Consider the following 19,621-nt stretch of genomic DNA (forward strand, 5'->3'; position numbering starts at 1 on the left):
GCATTCTGTTTTCAGTGCTAGCCAATCAGTTGCCACCTTTGGTTAATAAGAGGCTGAAATATCTGCATACCTAACAAGGATATTCATGCTGCAGATAAGTCAGGAGCATAAAGAAATATTAGATTGGTTTAGATGAATCTAAGAATGCAAATTATGGAATGAAAATGAGGAAGCCCCATGGCCTGTTAGGTTCTAATCAGAGTTTTGTTGCATGTTGTGAGGATGTTTCACCCTATATACTGAAACTTTTTGAACAATAAAAATCAAGGACACAGCCATCAGAAAACTGGATACATGCAAACATTGTACTAGTATCCAAACCCAACAAAGACCCACAAAGGATAGATTATAAATGACATAAATAAAGAAATTATTTTTGCCCTATATCTTTACTAAATTCAGACTAAAAAGTGTTTGGTTTTAGGTAATTATATAAAATATGACCAAACAGAGACTGTAAAAAGTTAACAAATGATATGGACACACTAGACAGTTGACCAGTATAATGGATATGATTCAGTGTCAAAATAAGTCTGTGGTCTTTTATTTTATTGATGTAAAATTGTAAGTTCTATCAGCATCTTTGAAGAAGTTGCATTTAGGTTTAAATTTTTGTAATTGGCTGATGTCTTTGTACGTTTCCCCAAAAGCTCAGGTTCCAGTAAATGGCACTTTATCAAATCCATTTTACTTGAAGCAAGGAGTTAGACAAGGGTATCCTGTTTTGCTCCTTTTAACATATGTATTGAAATCCTGGAGTCAAAGACAAGACCAGACCAAGGTCAACACAATTTTAAGGTATCATTGTACGCATACAATATCGTCTTCAATATTCAGGGGCCCCACAGATCTTAGAAAATGGCTACAATTATTGAAACTTATGGTACAGTTTCTGGATAAAATATTAATAGATTTAAATCAATGTTGACAGGATATAATATAGATGTAGTGGCTAGAATGACAGACTAGGATTTGGGCGACCCAGGCTGGATTCCCTAATCTGCCACTGAATCTTGCTGGGTGACCTTTGGCAGTCACACAATCTCCCGCCTAACCTACCTCATTGAGTTTGTTGTGAGGAAAAAATGGAGGAGAGCTGCTTTGGGTCCTTACTAGGGAGAAAAGTGGGTATAAATGAAGTACAATTTTAAAAAAAAGCAACTGTCTCAGTTTTGGGGCTCTAACTGGGTTACTAAAGACATATAGGGATAAGCTGAGCCCACCCTACACAATATTTAACCTAAACATAGTACAGTATATCATTGAGTAAAAACATGTATTTCATTTCACTTGTTCCCAAAGGGAAAAAAAACATACGTTTTTCCTAATTTTCCCCCTGGATTTTTTTCTTTAAGTCTGAGAACCTTTTCATGCTGCACATTTTGAGTGAGAAAAGCCTTGTGAGAAATGCCTTGCTTTCAGAAGCATTTTACTAATTCAAAAAGAGAAAATATTTCATAGGAGGATTTTTTTAATGGTGAGCCTCAGAATTTCCTAATATTTCTGTCAGAAAAACCAGTACAAGGGAGACCACGGAGAGAAAAAACTCAGAAAAAAAGCACTCCTCCCCCCGCAGAATTTTTCCATTTGTTCCTCCAGGCCTCTACATCTCTAAACCAACTACACCATCTCTGCCTATCACAGTCTTATTCACTGCCCATCTCGGACATTGCCCAAGAGTCACAGCACGTAAATGTTCCTTCCTCTGGTTCCCTGTGACAACATGGCTTGCCTTATGAGCTTTCATGAACTGTGTCACGTATTTAAAGACCCACAGGGAACTAGAGTAAAAGAAGCATTAGTTCCTCTCATTCCTGGGTGAGCAGCAGCAGTATGAGATGGTGGCTGCCATCCCCTCAATTCCACTTTCTGAGACCACTTCATCTCTTCTCCTTACAGGACCAACAATGTGTAAATTGCAGTATAAATTAGTGTGGTTTTTAAATAACAGGCATGGATGGCCTAAAAAGTGAGTAATGGGGGCATGCTCTCTCTTTCCAAGTTTTTTTTTAGAAGTTCAAAGCTGGAAACTTCTCTCCACACGAAAGATACAAGTGTTGTCACTGTATCAGGAACATACCCATCTTCCTATAGGAGGAGATGCCTGAGCTCATCTTTGGTCGAGCCTGTACAGAGGAAGTTGAGCAAAGATTGTTCTAAAAAAAATGGGAAGAGAGGAAGTACAAGAATACTCTGTTTTGTTTTCCCAAGTTTGGTTAGAACATAACATCCAGGAGTTAACATAAACCTTCATTTACAGTAGAATCCGAAACCAACAGGCTTAGATGGTTAGCATTGCACTGTTAGTAAGCACAGCACGTTTCTATCCACAGATATTTATACTGTATGTTGTTTCCTTAAATACATACAAGTTTGTATGATTTTATTCATCAGCATCGTACTGTTTTGTTGTTTATACAGAGACTTTAACTTGACCTAAAAAGTGCTCTTGTAACACTCAACTAGTTTTTGTACTGTTTTAAAAGGTCAGACACTCAGGTACCCAGGTTTCCATAACCTGTACAGAAACTCCATACAACTTTTATAAATACCAACATATATGCTGATTTTATTTATTTGTTGCTACAGAGATCAGAGTACGCAAGCAGAATGAGATGCAGGGTGTGCTGCAAAACCAAATATCCTGGAGAAACTTGTACAGAATCTGAAATAATGTGGAAAGTTTGAAATTTGCTGCTCTCCCTTCCCAATTCCAACTATTTCACTCATTAAGCACAATGAAATACATTCTTGTGAAACTGTAGTATGTGCTGTTAAACAATGAGAACTTTTTAAAAAAGTGTACCTTGTACAGTCAGTGTTGCTTGGGTCTGAGCTTCTCCTAAGTCATTCCAGGCCTCACAGGTATACTTTCCCGTATCTTCAGGGAAAACCTCTTGTATATACAGGCTATATTCATTGCCTTTCTTCTCAAAGTGAAAGTCCTCAGTTTCCTGGATTTCTTTCCCATTGTGTAGCCAAATTATTTCAGGAGGCGGGTTAGCTGAGCCACAACAAAAATACAAGGCATTGAGATAAACCATAAGCAGCAACGGAAGCAGCTTGTGAGCCAACTACAGGACTAACTGAAGTCATGATGAGATAAGAATAAACAACTTGCTTTAAATTCCTTCCACCATAAGATTGTTCATTTGTCTGTTTTTTAAACAGAACCACACTGTGATGGACTTAGGTTTAAATTACATTGACATGATGCCTGATCTTTGGTGAATTAATTTTTTTCTCATTCATGTATTCTTTTCTTTGATCACTTTCCCTTAGTATTACCTACATCCAGGTGAAGCCTTGAGATGTCCTGGAATTGATCTCCAGTCTACAGAGATCTGTTCTCTTTGGGAAAATGGTTGGTTTGGGGGGTAAATTCTATGCTATTATACACTGCTGAGGTCCCTTCCCAAACTGTACCCTCACCAGGATCCACCCGCACATCTCCAGGCATTTATCAACTCAAGAGTTGACAAAACAGGGTTGCACTTACTTGTAGCTGTTGTTCGTCTAGTGTCTTCTGAGCAGGCAGATACTGGGACTGCACAAGTGCAGACCAGCCATGAAGAAAGATTCTCAAGCTCTCAAACTGTAGGGGGCACTCCGCCCACACAATGTGCATACATGCGAGTTTTCCCGCCAAAAGGCAGCATTGCTGGGTGAAGCAACCCCGTATACCTCAGTTTCCCTAAGCCGTCAGAGATAAGATCTGATACTCTCACAGGATTAGAGGGAGGGAATGTGTGCCTGCACAGAAGACGTTAGACGAATAACAGTTACAGATAAGTACAACCCTGTTTTCGTTGTCAGTCTTCTGTGCAGTCCCATATTGGGAATATAGCAAGCTACTCACCAATGGAGGAGGGTGTGAGATGTCTAGTTGAATAGCAAATGAAGGATGGCCATTCCCACTGCAGTATCTCTTCTTGTGTGTCTACTGAGTAGTGTTAGATGAAGGTGTCTGCTGAGGACCAAGTGGCGGCTTGACTGATGTCTCTTAGTGGAGTTCCCAGGAGAAAAGCAGCCAATGATGATTGTGCTCTGGTGGAGTAGGCCTTGATCATGACTGGACAAGGTACCTTGGCTTGAGTGTATCACATTCTAATCGCTGCTATTATCCACCTAGAAAGAGACTGTTTAGCAGTGGGAAGGCCCTTTCGTGGGCCTGCATAACAAGCTCTCTTCACATTTGGCTTGTGAAGGAACATTCTGACTCAGAAGTCAGACTGGGAAAAAGCATAGGTAAGATGGATGACCCTTTGCTGTAGGTGGAACCTGGACAGTATCTTGGGGGCAGAAATAACTTTTGAGGGGGGGGGGGAGAAATTCAATAAAGGGCAGATCTGTGCATTGAGCAGTCAACTCTCCTACCCTTCTAACAGAAATGATAGCTATCAAGAAGGCTACCTTCTAGGAAAGTAAGGAGAGGGCACAGTGAGCTAACAGTTCAAATGGAGGTAGCATAAGTTGCGCCAGTACTAGCAAATGGCTCCACTGTGGTACACGGGATGTCCTGGGGGGAAAGGTGTTAATTATTCCCCTGAGAAATTGTTCAGATGCATAATGTGAAAAAACTATCTTGACATCTATCATCTCATGAAATGCAGAAATAGCTGCCAGGTGGACTTTAATGGAAGAGGCAGCTAGTTCCTGTTTCAATAGTGGTAACAAATATTCAAAATGAGGGTCAGTGGACATGAAAAGGGGGGAATATGTGGTGCCCTTTATCCAGAAAGCAAAGTGATTCCATTTTTGCCCCTAAGAGGACCTTGTGGAGGCTTTGCAAGCATTCAGTATAATTTAGGCTACACCTTGCTCAAGAAGAAGGAGATCTGGGGAACAGTAGCCATGCTGCGAGTCTGAGGGTGAACACACTGTGATGGAAGATCTGGCCTCTGTGAATGAGGTCCAGAACATCTGGTAAGTGTATAAATCAGCTCTCGGACATGTCCCACAGGGTTGGAAACCAGTCTCGGTGTGGCCAGAAGGTTGTAATGAGGATGCAAAGTGTTTGAAAGTGGTGGATTCTGCACAGCACCCTGGGTATTGGTGGTGTTGGTGGAAAGGCATAGAATAGGCTTTGGTTCCTGGAGATTTGGAAGGCATCCTCCAGGGATCTGGGGTTCATGTCTGCCAAGGAACAAAAGGTTCTGTCCTTGCTCCTGGAAGAGGTTGCAAAGAGGTCCATCTCTGGGAATCTCCACTTCTGGAAGATGGGACATATGTAGTTGTCATTGATTGACTATTTGTAGTATGGCCAGGATACTCTGCTTAGAGAGTCTGCTTTGTCATTTATTGTGGTACAAGTCTATCACTTGTGGGAAGATGTTGTTCCACATGGCCCATTGCCATAGTTCTGCAGTCTTGGCACATAACTTCAGCAAAGCCATTTGCCCTTGCTTGTTCAGGAAATAAAGTGCAGTCGTGTCATCGGTGTGTACCTGAACTCTTTTGTTGCATGAGAGATCTTCAAAGGAAGCATGGGAGCAATGGATTGCCATTCATTCTAGAACGTTTGTGTGCATATTAGTTTCTGAGTTTGACCACATACCCTGAGTGGAGAGGTTACCGAAACAAGCTCCCCAACCTAGAAGGGAAGCATGAGTGGTGATGGAGATATCTGGGAGCTGGATACCAAAGGGCATACACCTAAGTAGATTTTCCTTGTATGTCCACCAAACAAGTGATCTGACTACAGATATGGGACAGAAAACCTAATCTATTGAGGGTCTATAACTGGGTTGAAGTGTCTGATGGACCGGTTCTGTACAAGTCTCATGTAGAGTCAGGCAAAAGAGACAACACTGGTGGTAGCTGCTATGAGTCCTAACAGCCTTTAGATAGACAAGGTTGACTGGAAACAATTAGACTGGAAATGGAGAGCAAGGGATTGGAGTGTCCCTGCCCTATCCAGTGGTAGGAAGACTCTCCCTATTATAACATCAAATCTAGCCCCTATGAATTGGATAGATTGGGTGGGTAAGAGGGAAGACTTCTTCCAATTATTGACAAGGCCCCAAACAACATTGTTTGTATAGTAATGTCAACGTACTCAAGAAGCAGGTCTCTTAAATGGGCAACACAGAGCTAGTCATCTAAGTAGGGGTAAATGGAACACCCCTTAGATCTGAGAAAAGCCACCACAGTAGCCATGCACTTGGTAAACACACACAGTCCTGAGGATAACCCAAAAGGAGGGCAGTATTCTGGAAGGCTTCACCCTAGTATAAGAATCTGAGTATTTCCTGTGATCAGGGTGAATAGCAATGTGAAACATGCATCCTTGAGATCTATTACAACAAACCAATCACCTGGTTCTAAATACTGTATGACACTGGATAGGGTTAGCATTTGGAACTTTTCAACTTTAATAAAGATATTTAAACCATGGAGATCTAAGATAGGATGGATAGTAACTCATTAATTATAATGTAGAGCTCCTGAGTGGAACAGGTTGAAACATTCCCTGGTGGGGATAAAGGGGGCAATTCCAAAAAACATAAATGGTAACCCTGACTCACAACTTTGAGGACCCAGGAGTCATTGGTAATCATGCCCCAATTTGACTGGAATGGAGCCATACTGTCTTTAAAGAAGCCTCCTGTGTTGGTAGTTGGATGGGTGCACTTGCCATCAGAATGGAGATGGTCGGAACCAAAAATGTTGGAACTGATGGTGACAGAACTGGCAAAGTTGGATTCATAGTAAAGACAGAGTGTAATTCTTCAGTTGAGCTCACGTCTTCTTCCTGGTGATGAAAGGCTGGAGTAGGTGGAGGCAAAGGAGTAAAATGAGCCATAATTATCTCCTCCTCAACAATCAACAAGGGGGTTGAAGACAGAGAATAATGGTGTTGACTATGTAATGAAGCAGATGCCGATCTTTTAGGATGTTTGGTCTTTGTCTTTGCCTTTTTTTGCAGATGGTTCTGATGTGGTGTGCTCAGATCACTGATTGGAGGCAATTACTGTTGGCAGTTTCCACCTTGCATTTCGTCAATGGACAGGTGTTGATGCCCAAGACAGGCGGGATTATGCAGGTACTATGTTTGGAACCAGCGAGTGATTTCTCATCAGATCCGGTGTATGGGCCTTCAGATTTGAAAGGAGCCATTTGGATCGGGGACTGGGTTCGTGTTTGGCAGACACCATCTCCCACATCACTGCCTTCATTTGGAAGCTCAATCATTCCTGGACTTTTGGTTGAATCGTTACCAGTGCCAGCAAGTGGAGACATTACGTGATTCCCCCAAGCAAAGAAGACAGAACTCGTGCTCATCAGTATGTGATGTTTCAGTATCACATTTTGTGCATTTTTTAAATAGAGCTTTATGAGACATACTTATCTCTATAAAGCTTTTGTAGATGCAAGAAAATGTGAAGAATGCTCTACAGTTGAGTAGAACAAAGAGCGATCAAGAGAAGAACCTTCCCCAGTGGTGGCAAAAAAGGAACTGAAGGTCGCTCTACCTGGCAATGCTGCCTTTCAGCGGTATATTGAGTGGGCGGAGCACCCGCTACAGTTTGAGAGCTGGAGAATCTTTCTCCGTGGCTGGCCTGTGCCTGCACAGTCCCAATGTGGGACTTCCCAGAAGACCAATTTGCAACCCCACTAGGTGTACTTCTCTTCTCTCGCTTAAAAGCACAGCCTGTCTCTACCACCACTTAAATTTATTTTGTAGCAAATTGATGTCTGCATCAGAATATCTTTCCCATTGTCTGAAAAGGTCTTCAGCAAAGTTTGTACAATTGTGCGTTCAAAAACAGAACAGCTCCTCCCATTTGTATATTGCCTTTAGATCTGTTTAGTCCCACTGTAGTTCAGTCTTGCAGCGGCGGAAATTCAGTCTGTCACTAACCATTTGTCCCTTCACTATAGTCCCAGCAGCATTCACATAAACATGTCCCTCATTCCCAATCATGCCACATGCTTCCCCATTCCTACTGCAAACTGATATCCAGAAAAGCCATTACTGTGGGGACCCTCAAAAACAGTGTAGGATCTGGGCAGAGAATCTATGGATGTTGGAGACATCACCTTGCATGAACTGAAGTGCCATTCCCTTGTGCATGGCGTGGGCTGGATTATGGTATGTTAATCATTAAAAAGGCAAAACTGGGAATAGACTAGAGATGGGGTACAAGAGGAAGACAGTGTTTAATTGTGGAGGTAACTCAGCCAAGCCTAGGCAGCTGAATGTGATCTATTACTAATCATTGACCTTTACCTGAAACTTCTACTGTCATAATCACTTGGCTACCATCCATCACCTTGAGATCAGTCAGGCCTTTAAGGAAAATGGGAGGGAAGGTTTTGCTGGCTGGAGATGGAAGTGTGCTTTCCAATTTCTTTCTGCTCTTCTTTTCTGCTTGAATAAATAACACAGCAGTTTCTAACCAAGAAATCTTTTATATACAAGGTCTCATATGCTCTTTCATGTGAGCAAAACTGATGGGCCAAAATTTCAAATGGGAAAAATATTCAACAATATTATCGATCCATTCATAACAATGAAAGAATTCACAGTTGTCTTGTTGGCTCTTCCCAGCCATGTTAACTTCTCTGAAAATTTATTTCTAGCAAAATTGCTGTTGCACACACATGTAGTACCTTATAAGGGCATCACGAAAAAGATTTGTATGTGATACAGGCACCTCTGCCCCATGCCCTGAGGCTACCTCCACAGAAAAGGTTAATGGAAAAGGAAAGACAAGCTGCTAAAAATGAAAGAAAATTTAAAATAATGAATGTGATCCAAGCCTACTTACACAGGCAATTCACCATTTGTATGAAAGATCACAGAATGTGAATAGACCCTATCAACAGATAACATCATGATTTTCTGCCAGTGATACCCATGACTGCTGAAAAATGCACCATACCTTATACTCTTTCTATTAAAGTCAGCAAAGAGGCATAACATTCAAAGATTGTTTTAATGCTACCAAAGGCAAACAAATACACACAAAGGCTGCTGTTATAAACATGCTCATAATCAACAGGCTTTGCTTTTGAAAGAAACAAATTTCTCACTACTTAGTTGAAAGGAAAGCTGGTATTTCAGCCTGTTTAGGCTGAATTGTTACAGAAGTAAAACACATGCCTGTATGGTTTGATCTTTTGGACTCACTTTATAAAACACAAAAGTATTTTTCTTTTCTATTTTTACTCAGTATATGTATTTGAGAAAGTGTGCTCTGCCCCCCCCCTCAAAGGTAAGTCACAGAAAACTGCCAGCCTTTAAAGGGCCATGAGACTGTGTGTAGCTGCTGCTATTACAGGCAAGAAGGCGACCCCTCCAGAATCTAGAAGTGTTTGCCATCTTTCCTCAGTCTATCTCAGAGACATTAACAGGAGAATGTTCCCTCTTCCTGTTTCCCAAGTGTGGCTTGTGTAGAGCTTTTCTGATTCATGGATACATCCACACCTTCCTTTTTCATATCAGTGGGCGTAATGTCATGGAAATGCTTCTAAGTACTAAGCTATCCACATCCATGCCTAGATAGGGATGCAAGAAGGACCAGTGAAGAGCCATGACAAAAGTCTCAATGACCAGGTCTAGGTTCCAAAGTACCAAAAAAATCATTTCATAGCTCACCAGATACCAATATGTTGAATACTAAAATATCCTTAACAGCTCCTTTCTTACATGAACACATTCACTTTCGCAACCATTCACCTAAACTGAGAAACTAATAGAAAAGGCAGTTCGTTAGTAATTTTATAACAATCAGTTTTGCACGGTACCACAGTGTATTTAATGATTCTATAAGTAGCACAAAACCAGTAATTTCTGCATGTCTTTCTTCCTTCTGGTTTTAATCTTGAGTCTGCACTCCTTGGGAAACAGCAGTACCACAGTATGCAGATTCCAATGGGAAACTACAAGCAGTTTCCCCAGTTAATGACATAAAGGCATGCTTAGTTTGAGAGATTACTAATATAAAATACAAACTTTTAAACCCAGATTTTATTAAAAAAAAAAACAACACTGATTTTTATTAGCAGAAAAAAACAATTATTTTTCCACACAATCCTTTTAATCAATCCTTTTGATTAACATAGTAGCTCAGTTTCGAATGAAAAGGGACACCACTCTAATTACAAGCATAGCAAGTGAGTGATCCACAAGGTCAGTCCACGATTCAGGAGCTTCCTCTTAAGTATGTTTCCCATTTTTGTGAGTTAAGTTAATCATTCAGAGAAGTGGTTTTCAACTTTCCAGATATGGGACTCACTCCCCATCCCCACACACAGCATGGAACCCACTCAGCCAAAAGTCATGTGACCAAGATCAAGTATAACACTGAAGTACCAACTAGCCGGAGAGGTATGGAATGGGCCAGGCTATACCAGAAGGAGAAAAAAGATGAAGCTAAGAGAGAGCATTTTCAGGGGCAGGTTTTCCTGAACATGCCTGTTCGAAAAAGTAATCCTCTCCACCTTGTCTTGCCATCTGGCTGCCCTTCTCATTTTGTGTGCAGACAGAAGTGGTCTCTAAACTGTGAATTAGTAAATGGCAACTCCCTAAGTTATGCAAATCAGGAGCTGGGGCTCTGTGATCCACTGGAGTATCGGGACGTATGGTTGAAGATCATTGCTGAAGCACAAAAATACCCAGCTTTCAACTTTCTTTTGCATCTAAGATCATCAAAGTATAGACATGTTCACATGAAAGCTTTCCCAGTGTTCCAGTTTTGTAATTCCATACAAGTCTAGAAGTTTGAGAAGTACCACCATTTGCCAGTTCCAGGATTTGGGATATATGGTAAGGATCAAGGTAGGCAATGATATGGAAAGAATGCATCAAAAAGAACATGAAGTCTCTTCTAGCAATGATCCTCATGCTGCATTAAGAGCCTCAGGGCCAAATAAGATGTTATGGTGGTCCATGGGACCAACCCGTGGACATCAAAGCCATTTTAGAGCTTCACTTGGCCATTTAAAAATGCTGAGAAACAGCCAGCTATTTTAGCTCTTGAAGTCGGGGGGGGGGGGGAGATTGTCTGGTCCTGCTGTGATGTGGATCTGGATCAGGACCTGCTCCTCACCACATTGCTAAATGGCCAAATGCAGCTCTAAAATAGCATTTCCAGAGGTTGGACCCATGGGCACTGTAATGCCTAGTCTGGCCCTCAATTGCCCTCAAATCACACATCCCCATTTTGAGCAGCATGGCCATTCCTAAGAGCAACAGTAACTTAAAATTTCCACAACCAGAATTACTTTCTGTTATGATGAGGAAGCTGTACACCTTGTTGCTGAGTTGGTAACAGGCATACCAATCCAACCAAAAGTGGGATGCTCACAACTAGAAGTGATGTAACTGGCCAGATGCAGTGATGACATCTGTACACTCAGACAAAGGGAGGATATAACATCTTCTCTTGGAGGCACAAGTTGTCAGGAGTGGAGCTGAGTGAGCAAGTGAGAGCTAGTTTCTCTACCCAGCCATGGTGGTTCCCTCCATGGCGACATTCCTGTTCTAAGCTGAATAGGAGCACTTCTGTGAATGGCTTGGGGGGACAATCCACATTTATTGTGGGTCCTCACATTTTTTACTAGCAAATTACACTATATAAAGGCCAAGTATTGTTGTTGTTGTCCAAAATCCTTCTTAAATCTCATCTCACATATTTCAAAAACCATACAAAGCATTTCATACTGAGAGATGGCATTGTGCCCAAAGTCAACGAGGGAGCTGCAGGCTGAGACTCCATTCATAGCCTCTGTTAGTGAGGAAGTAACTCCTGTGTAGCTAGTATGTATACAGGGCTCAATGGTAGCCAAACATGGCTGTTCCACATGCAAATTCTATTCAGAAGATTATCCAAGAGTCATCACAAAAGCAAAGATCTGCAGAAGTTGACAGACATATTGTTTGGTACCATCTTGTTGATAGCAATTATAGAGCCTGGAGAAGGGAGAGTTTGGGGAGAACAAGAGCCTCATCAGGTATAATGTCATACAGTCTACCCTTCGAAGCAGCCATCTTTTCCTGGGGAGCTGATCCTGGTTCTCTGGAGACCCGTTGTAATTCCAGGAGATCTTGAGCTACCACCGAGAATATGGTACCCCTAGCACTATATGAGGAAAGGCAGTTGAGAAATCTCTAACAAACAACTATACACAGAGAGAAAGCAAATTACGGCGCACTCCTAAGCAAGTTTCACCTTTCTGAGTTAATGGACTTAGAAGGCTGTGACTCAATTTAGGATTACACTGTTGATTATCAACACTACACAATTTCTTCTGACACTTTGTGCTGACAAGTTAACTTTCTAGTTTGTGTCTTGGGGGGGTGTTGGCAGCATATTATTTCTTACACAGATTTACATGATTAGACTTGATTTTTCATTTACAGTAGTATCTCTGCAACCATGGTAACTAGCATAATCCATCCAGGGTGATAAGGGAGTAGGTAAAAGAATAAGATGGTCACTCCCGTAACTGAGTAACAATTGCTCTGAATAGCCAAACTGTCATGAGCCACTGTTGTACCCAAGAATGGCAGCAGTTCTATTTATAGCATTCAGATCTGCTATTAACATCACAATTACCCTCGGGTCCTTTTGTTTTCAAGATTCCAGCACATTCTGAAGCACTGAAAACAGGGCCGGTGCCAGAGTTTCTGGCGCCTGAGGATGGGGGCAGCTTCAGGGCTGTTGCTGCCCCTGTGCACATGCCAGACTGCTCAGTTGCTCCGCACCACCCTGGCCACCTGCTGTGCCTGGCCCGCAGCAGCAGCACAGGGCAACTTAGAGCCCTGTGCTAAATGAGATGAGGGTCGCACAAGTTTTCTTGGAGGGATGGGATGGAATAATGACAGAAGAAAGCAAAGGGGAAGGGAAAGGAGAAAGTGGGAAGAACCTAGGGAAACAGCTGCGCCTCAGGGTGTGCGCTTTGAATGAGCTGCTGAAGATGCAAATCCTTCTTCCAGGCACAAGCCCCCCTCCCCACTCCCGACACAAGGGCATCCTGGGAGAGAGCAGCAGTAGCCCACCCCGGAATGGTCTTTGTGTGCCCTCGTGTCTAGCAGGCTTGTGCCTGGAAGAAGGATTTGCGTCTTCAGCAGCTCATTCAAAGCGCACACCCTGAGGCGCAGCTGTTTCTCTAGGTCCTTCCCGCTTTCCCCTTGCCCTTTGCTTTCTTCTGTCATTATTCCATCTCATCCCCATCCCCAGTCCCCCAAAACAACTTATCACTTTCCCCCCACTCCTTTCCAGTTTGTGAAACGACAGGCAGAAGATAGGGGGGTATGCTTGGCGTGCATATGTCCTCCCAGCCCTCCCACTCAGTTGCTCTGCGGCATGCACACCCGCACCCCCTCTGGCGCCTCTGCACTCATGGCAATTGCCAGACCTGCCTCCATTGATGCACCAGCCCTAACTGAAAAGCTGGGGTTTCAGCTTCTACTGAGTCTACTGTAGCTACTGGGAAAAGGGGAAACAAAAAGAAAGAAAACTCTCTTGCTATACTCTAGCTATTGACCCAAACTTAAAATACTAATTCTTTCCAAAGTTGCTGTCTTTTCAGAAGGAGGATGAGAGAAGCAACTGCTTCCATAAAAATTAAATTTATACAATTCAACAGCAGGAAGCAATTGAAAACATCTCACATACAAACAGCAAGCCAACTGAAAAGTCACCAAACCTGGGACTTCTGTCTATTCATCAACAGTTTCCAATCACAAACAAGTGGTTCCAAAGTATGCACAATGGGAATAGTCATCTTTAGTTTCTGGAAAAGATTGAATTGTAATAGAGGAATCAGTTTGCTAGAGCGTCTTACAATAAGGCAGTCAAATAATGCCTAGCCTGAATCCTTTGCAGAGGCACACACTCAGCAACATTGACCATTTATGGTGATTAAAATATTGTTTTGGCTCGGTCTAATAAATCAACTCAACTGTAGAAAAAGCCTTAACTCACAAAATGCTGGCTTGTTAAGTTTAAAGGCAAAATATATAAAGATGCCCAAGAAAACCATACAAGCAGCATCTAATCCAGTTTTCACAGAAGTTTACACACCACAGAGTGTGCCTCATTTCTGGCATGGATCCAACTGTTACTTCTTAACAGCTTTAACACTGTCGGCTAAAGAAAAAGAAATGGGTTCTCACAGAATTGAAACATGATATATGATACCATTCATCTGCTTCCTTTTCTTCTCTATAGAGTTTTTTCTCCATTTTAAACCCACAGCCAGTAGCTAAATTTGTTAAACTTACAAATCTTGTTAATATCAAAACACCGATATTCGTTTTTCCTTCATTAATTCCTTACCAGCCTTCAATATACTGAAGGCAATATATGATGGTCTTGAATGAAGTACATGTTATTGACTTATAAGTAGGTGTATATGTTCAAATATACCCTCATTAGAATTAACTAGTTGTACGTTATTTTAAATGACACAACCTTTATTAAAGATTGAGATGCTCCAACCCCTAAAGTATAAGGATATATAGGTTTAAATTAGGAGACAGGCATGCAATCCAGAAATTGCCATGCCAGTTACTCTAACCCTACCACGCAGACTAAAGGTCAACTCATATAAATGCTGGAAGAAATAGTAAGCCAGAGTTGCTTTTACTTTATAAATAGGTGGCATGGGAGTCCTTAATTTGGCCTTGGGCAATAGAACTGAGTGTCAAAGAGCTCCCTGAAGTTGCTACTTGCCTCGTTGGGTAAAACGTACATGATGGTGCCTACATATTTCTCTCTACAGTCCCACCATGTCACTTTAAACAGAATAGGGGGGCATCTGCAGTCAGGTAAATGTCACAGCTGGAAAAGATAATTCCCTCTCCCATACCATGGTCCAATTTGACCCAGCCCTTTGGCATATGTCATTTGAGAAGGAAGTGAATATGCCCTGGAGACAGATTGCAGATCTTCCAGCATCTCATCTGGTCTGATCCTCAGAAAGCTTTTCTGCATGCCTGTGTACTCAACTTGTAATAATTTTACTGTGAGAGTGTTTAACTGTACAGAAGGTACTATCCAACACAGGCCTTGTTTTATTTTTAAAGGAACAGCCTGTTCCATTAAAACTAGGCACAATTTTTCCTTTCATACTAACATTGCAAAACTGCACCTCTGTAGGTTCTCCACCTTCTTCCGAGTTTCTAAGGACACAGAAGCCCTAGCCCCTTCCATGGACCTTCATCAGAGACACGGACTTAAATGAACTTACCATTTCCCCTTAAACTGAATTGTTTCATCATTCTTATACTAGAGACTCAAGAGGAAGATAAACTTGCATTCTGACTACACCCGAACTAGTGAGGTGTAGTGATGACTGATGAGAATGATGAACTAGGAACACAAACCATGTACAATCTGTAGATGACTAACTGGGCTTCACTCAAAGAATCCTGGGAATTGTAATTTAGATAATTCTTACTAGGCAAGTCATACTCCATCTGACACAACTACAGTGCATAGGGGCTGCTCACTCAGAGATTTTTCCCTGCATGGAAAACAGGAAGCCCCCACATTAAAAGGAAACATCTAAATGATGTTGTGCTATTTTGAGCACAACTTGTGGCATTCCAGGGATTTCCCCTTTAAACCTGATCTTTTAAAATTTACTGACTTAACTTATAGATCACCTTCCTCACTGAAACTCATTCCTGTACAGAAATAATGAGGGGTGGTGGATGCAGCAAATGGCATGGGAACACTGGTATGCCTTCTGTACACTCAAGACAGAATATGATAGCCTCTCCCAATACACAAAGGAAGGGTTGTATGAGGATACTGTCAGGTCCTTCTTAGAGCAAGCATGACTAATATAACAGAGTGTGTTGTGAGATGAGGACTGAAAACCAGTCCCTGGTAGGGAATGCTGGCCAGGGCATTGGACACATTAACATTGTGAAATGTTATGAAGGGGGGGACATAGGTTAGAACCCACAATGTCCTCATGCCACAGATGGAAGTGCTGCACACTAAAAATGAAGCACCAGGGAGGTGCAAAAAGTTTATAAGGGATTATACCCCAACTTGGATTGTCTTTGGAAAGCCAGTAAGGAAGAAGAAAGTTTAGAGTGTTTGACTACTGATGGCAAAATCCTTTTAAGAGAAGTAAGTCTCCTCAGCCCCAAGAGTCTTCTAGAAAGCTCTGGAAGTCTTTTCTGCAACTGGCCTGCACATGCACAGTCCCCAATGTGGGACTACACAGAAGCCACGAAGATGAACAACATAGCGGACAAGTATGTGAATGTGGATAAAGCAACCTGTAGGCCACCATCCACTCAGCCAGTCGTGTTCAGCCCCACTTTACTTCCTTTTGACTCATAGGTTTCGTATTTCTAGTTGCAAGCTACATTTACATAAGTAAAAATATGCCTGTGAGGGAGGAGGGCCGCAAGACCCATGTGTGAGCCCTCTGCTGCTGCTGTCAGCTCAACTAGGTTTAAAAGCAGGCAGGGTGGTGTGGGGCTGCAGTGCAAATGGCAACTTCCTCTTTCTCAGGCTGACACCTGATAACAAGGCAGGCTCAACTGAGGGAAGGCAGGAAGGACTACAAGGAAAAGAGGCTGCCAAGGGCAAGCCAAGGGACACTTACTTGCAGACAGTTTGTTTGGAAGAGAAAGGTTGGGACCGGAAGCAAAGAGAACCAGGCAACAGAGAACAATGACCAGGCAGAGCTGCTTCCTAAGTGAGGTGGGGCCAGCATTCAGGCTCCAAACCTAGGGAAGGGACTGCAGGCTCAAATTAAAAGAAGAGCACTAGGTAACTGTGTAAAAGAGAATAAATCAAGAGCTCACAGATGATGAGGGCAGGAAAAGGGGGGAAGGCTGTGTGATGGGTACACTGCCCCCTGAGGCAGTGCCATTGAGCCCAAGTGTGACAATGTTGCAAGAAAGGGGGAGGGGAGAGGAAGGTATTCTCTAGTAACATGTTTTGTATACCTGGAAGCCTATTGGTCCAGGCAGATGTGTGCATCGATGTATGGGTGCTGCTCTCCAATTTAGAAACATGTTCACACAGCTGTCTCCCAAGACGTCATATATGCAAAAACTTCCAATTTGGCATTATGGATTAGTGTATTATGACATAAATATGCCACCTCAATTGTTAGATACTGTTGACGAGAGAATTGTAATTATTGTTGGGAAAATTGCTCTGTGCTATCATAAATCAACATGTTAATGGTAGTAATCTTCACCATATTTCTAATATAAGAATATAATCTAAGAATCCAAATAGATGTAAAAATGAACCATCAAGAACTAGCAGTGAAACCCCAAGCAGGTTTACTCCAGTCTAAGCTCATTGATTTCAATGGGCTTAGATTGGAGTAGCCTTGTTTAGGATTGCACTGTAAATTTAATGTTTCTGTGAGTCTAGTAATCCCCAAATTTACAGAAAAACATTAAAAGTTACAAAAATCTCTCAAAAGGAACCTGCAATGTCTATGCACATGCAAACACTGCAAAGGGAAGCGTGGGGGAGTGGCCAGGGAAAAGTGGGATGAGCCAGATGATTGTGGGGTGTAGCAGGGAGGACGCCATGGTACTGGGAGAGTTGGGGAAGCAGAGGAAAACCTACCGGGAATTAAGTAGAGCAAATAAGGGTCAGCAGGAGGGAGGGGATTTCTCCTCCCCCACAATCCCCATGGGTCCCTCCCTTGTAAATATATTATTTTTTCAAAATCAGTGCAACTGAACATTGTGGTTCTGGATTGAATCTGAGTAGTCATGAATGACAAAGTTGGGAGGGACACAACCATACCCCTTAATTTCAGTACAAAAGACCTAATTAAGTTGCACAATTATTCTGTAACTAATTTTAAAAGGTGGCCATGATAATCTACAATATTCATGCATACCTAGTGTCTCTCCCAAGAAGATCTGATTGCATCAGCAATAATTTGCTTAATTATGAATTTCAACAAGGTCGTATCTTTAGAAATTATAAACACATACACACAAGGTTGGGGAGGGACCATAACTGGGGAACAGTCCTACCCGAAAACTTCAGGTTACTTATTGCTTCCCCAGCTCAAAAGAAACAAGTTTTGCTGCCATTATCCCTCCTCTGCTGTGATAAACTGATCACAGCAGCCTTTCTACAAAGCTTTCAGGTGACTCTAATCTGATTGCCTGTTGATCAATGAACAGTTGCTATAATCAGATTATGAGGGCTGCAGGCTATCCAACACAAACATTTAAAGCTGGGAAGTCTATATAAATATCAGCGGGCAGCTTTCTGTCTTTTTGTCTTAAGGTGTTAAAGGCCAGAAGAAGGAAGTGTGAAGATCTATCTTTACCACAGAAAGAAATGTAGTAGAATACTATAGCGGTCATTGCAGGCACGGACATGTACAACTTGTCACTTGGGATAATCATACAAATTAATGCACCATCTATGTATAATTCTCATATCCTCATTATGTCTGGAAGATAGACCTTATCAATGAAGCCCAAGGGTTTTTCTACCTGGTTTCACCAGATTCCCCTCCTCGCTGAAACATCATTCTGTGTGGCTTTCATCCATGATCCTTGTCCTCATTTTTTTGGTGATCAAAAGATGAACAAGGAAGGTCAAGCCCCATTTGAAAAACTGGTAGGATACAACCCAGAGACTGAACACACAACAATGTTCTGAGTCACTACATAAAAATCCAGTCTTCCTTCTTTCAACACAAGGAGTTACTGTGGTGCAGTGGAAAGCATCCTGGACTTGGACCAGAGACACCTGGGTCCAAATCTTTGTTCAGACACCTGACATGGCTATTCACAGTCTCCCAGCCTAACCTTTCTCAGAAGTTTGTAAAATGGGATAAAAGCATGCATGCTATGCTGATATCTTTGTTCAATGCAACATTTGAACTTGAACATAAACACAGATACAGACAGATGCGTAAGTCTTTCCATCACCCATTCCTCATCAATTGGCTGCTCATGCAGAACGGCTACTGATTCCATAAGATTTCCCCAAATCAGAAATGAGTCCATAATGCCTTCTCATATGTTGTGTTATTATGCACCACAATGAGAGTTGCAGCCATTCAGTACATTATATCATGCAGGTGATTCCCACTTGGCTGGGTCCCTAATCCACAGCATAGTTCAGCTTGAAATAGTGAACCAGGTTTGACGTAGTCAACTCAGCTGCCAGCCTACTTGCACATAAAATCTGTAAGAACTCAATATAATATGGACATGTAATGTAGAGAAATTCATATTCCTGGAAGCAACAAAACAAATGAGGGGGCACTTAACACGCAAGCTATTTTTATATCCAGTTGACAGCACATCTCCTTTTCTGATGATAATATGCTTTCAGTTTTAAAACTTGATCTTGTAATCCAGTGGAATTCATAAAAGCAGACTTTCCTTTTTATGTTATTTTCCATTTGGTTTACAAGCTGCTTATACGGGTCTTTTACAAGACAGGTCAAACCCTTGGTTTAGTTCAGTAGTTATTGTTTTCTTTTTTAAAAAGAAAAAGTTATGTGGACTTTCAAGAGAAAAGTGGATGCTACTTTAAAAATACTTAACGGCAGGTAAACTTTCCCAATTTATCCCACAAAATGTTGCTATTGCTTCTTCGTAATTGGTTCGCATTACGCCTTAGCCAAACAAGAGAAACAGACGGAA

General features: G+C 41.9%; 1 protein-coding gene across 1 annotated transcript in view; it reads right to left on the reverse strand.

The window, feature by feature from the left end:
* The window catches only part of LOC129325276 (myosin light chain kinase, smooth muscle-like), a 153,758-nt gene that overhangs the window by 113,783 nt on the left and 20,354 nt on the right, over nucleotides 1–19,621 (reverse strand). The window contains exons 7-8 of the mRNA XM_054972928.1: nucleotides 8,234–8,371; nucleotides 2,807–3,004 (exon numbers count right to left, since the gene is read on the reverse strand). Of these exons, the coding sequence (XP_054828903.1) occupies nucleotides 2,807–3,004; nucleotides 8,234–8,371 (336 nt within the window). The remainder of the gene's footprint in view (nucleotides 1–2,806; nucleotides 3,005–8,233; nucleotides 8,372–19,621) is intronic.

The sequence above is a fragment of the Eublepharis macularius genome, chromosome 2 (assembly GCF_028583425.1).
Source record: "Eublepharis macularius isolate TG4126 chromosome 2, MPM_Emac_v1.0, whole genome shotgun sequence".
Taxonomy (NCBI): domain Eukaryota; kingdom Metazoa; phylum Chordata; class Lepidosauria; order Squamata; family Eublepharidae; genus Eublepharis; species Eublepharis macularius.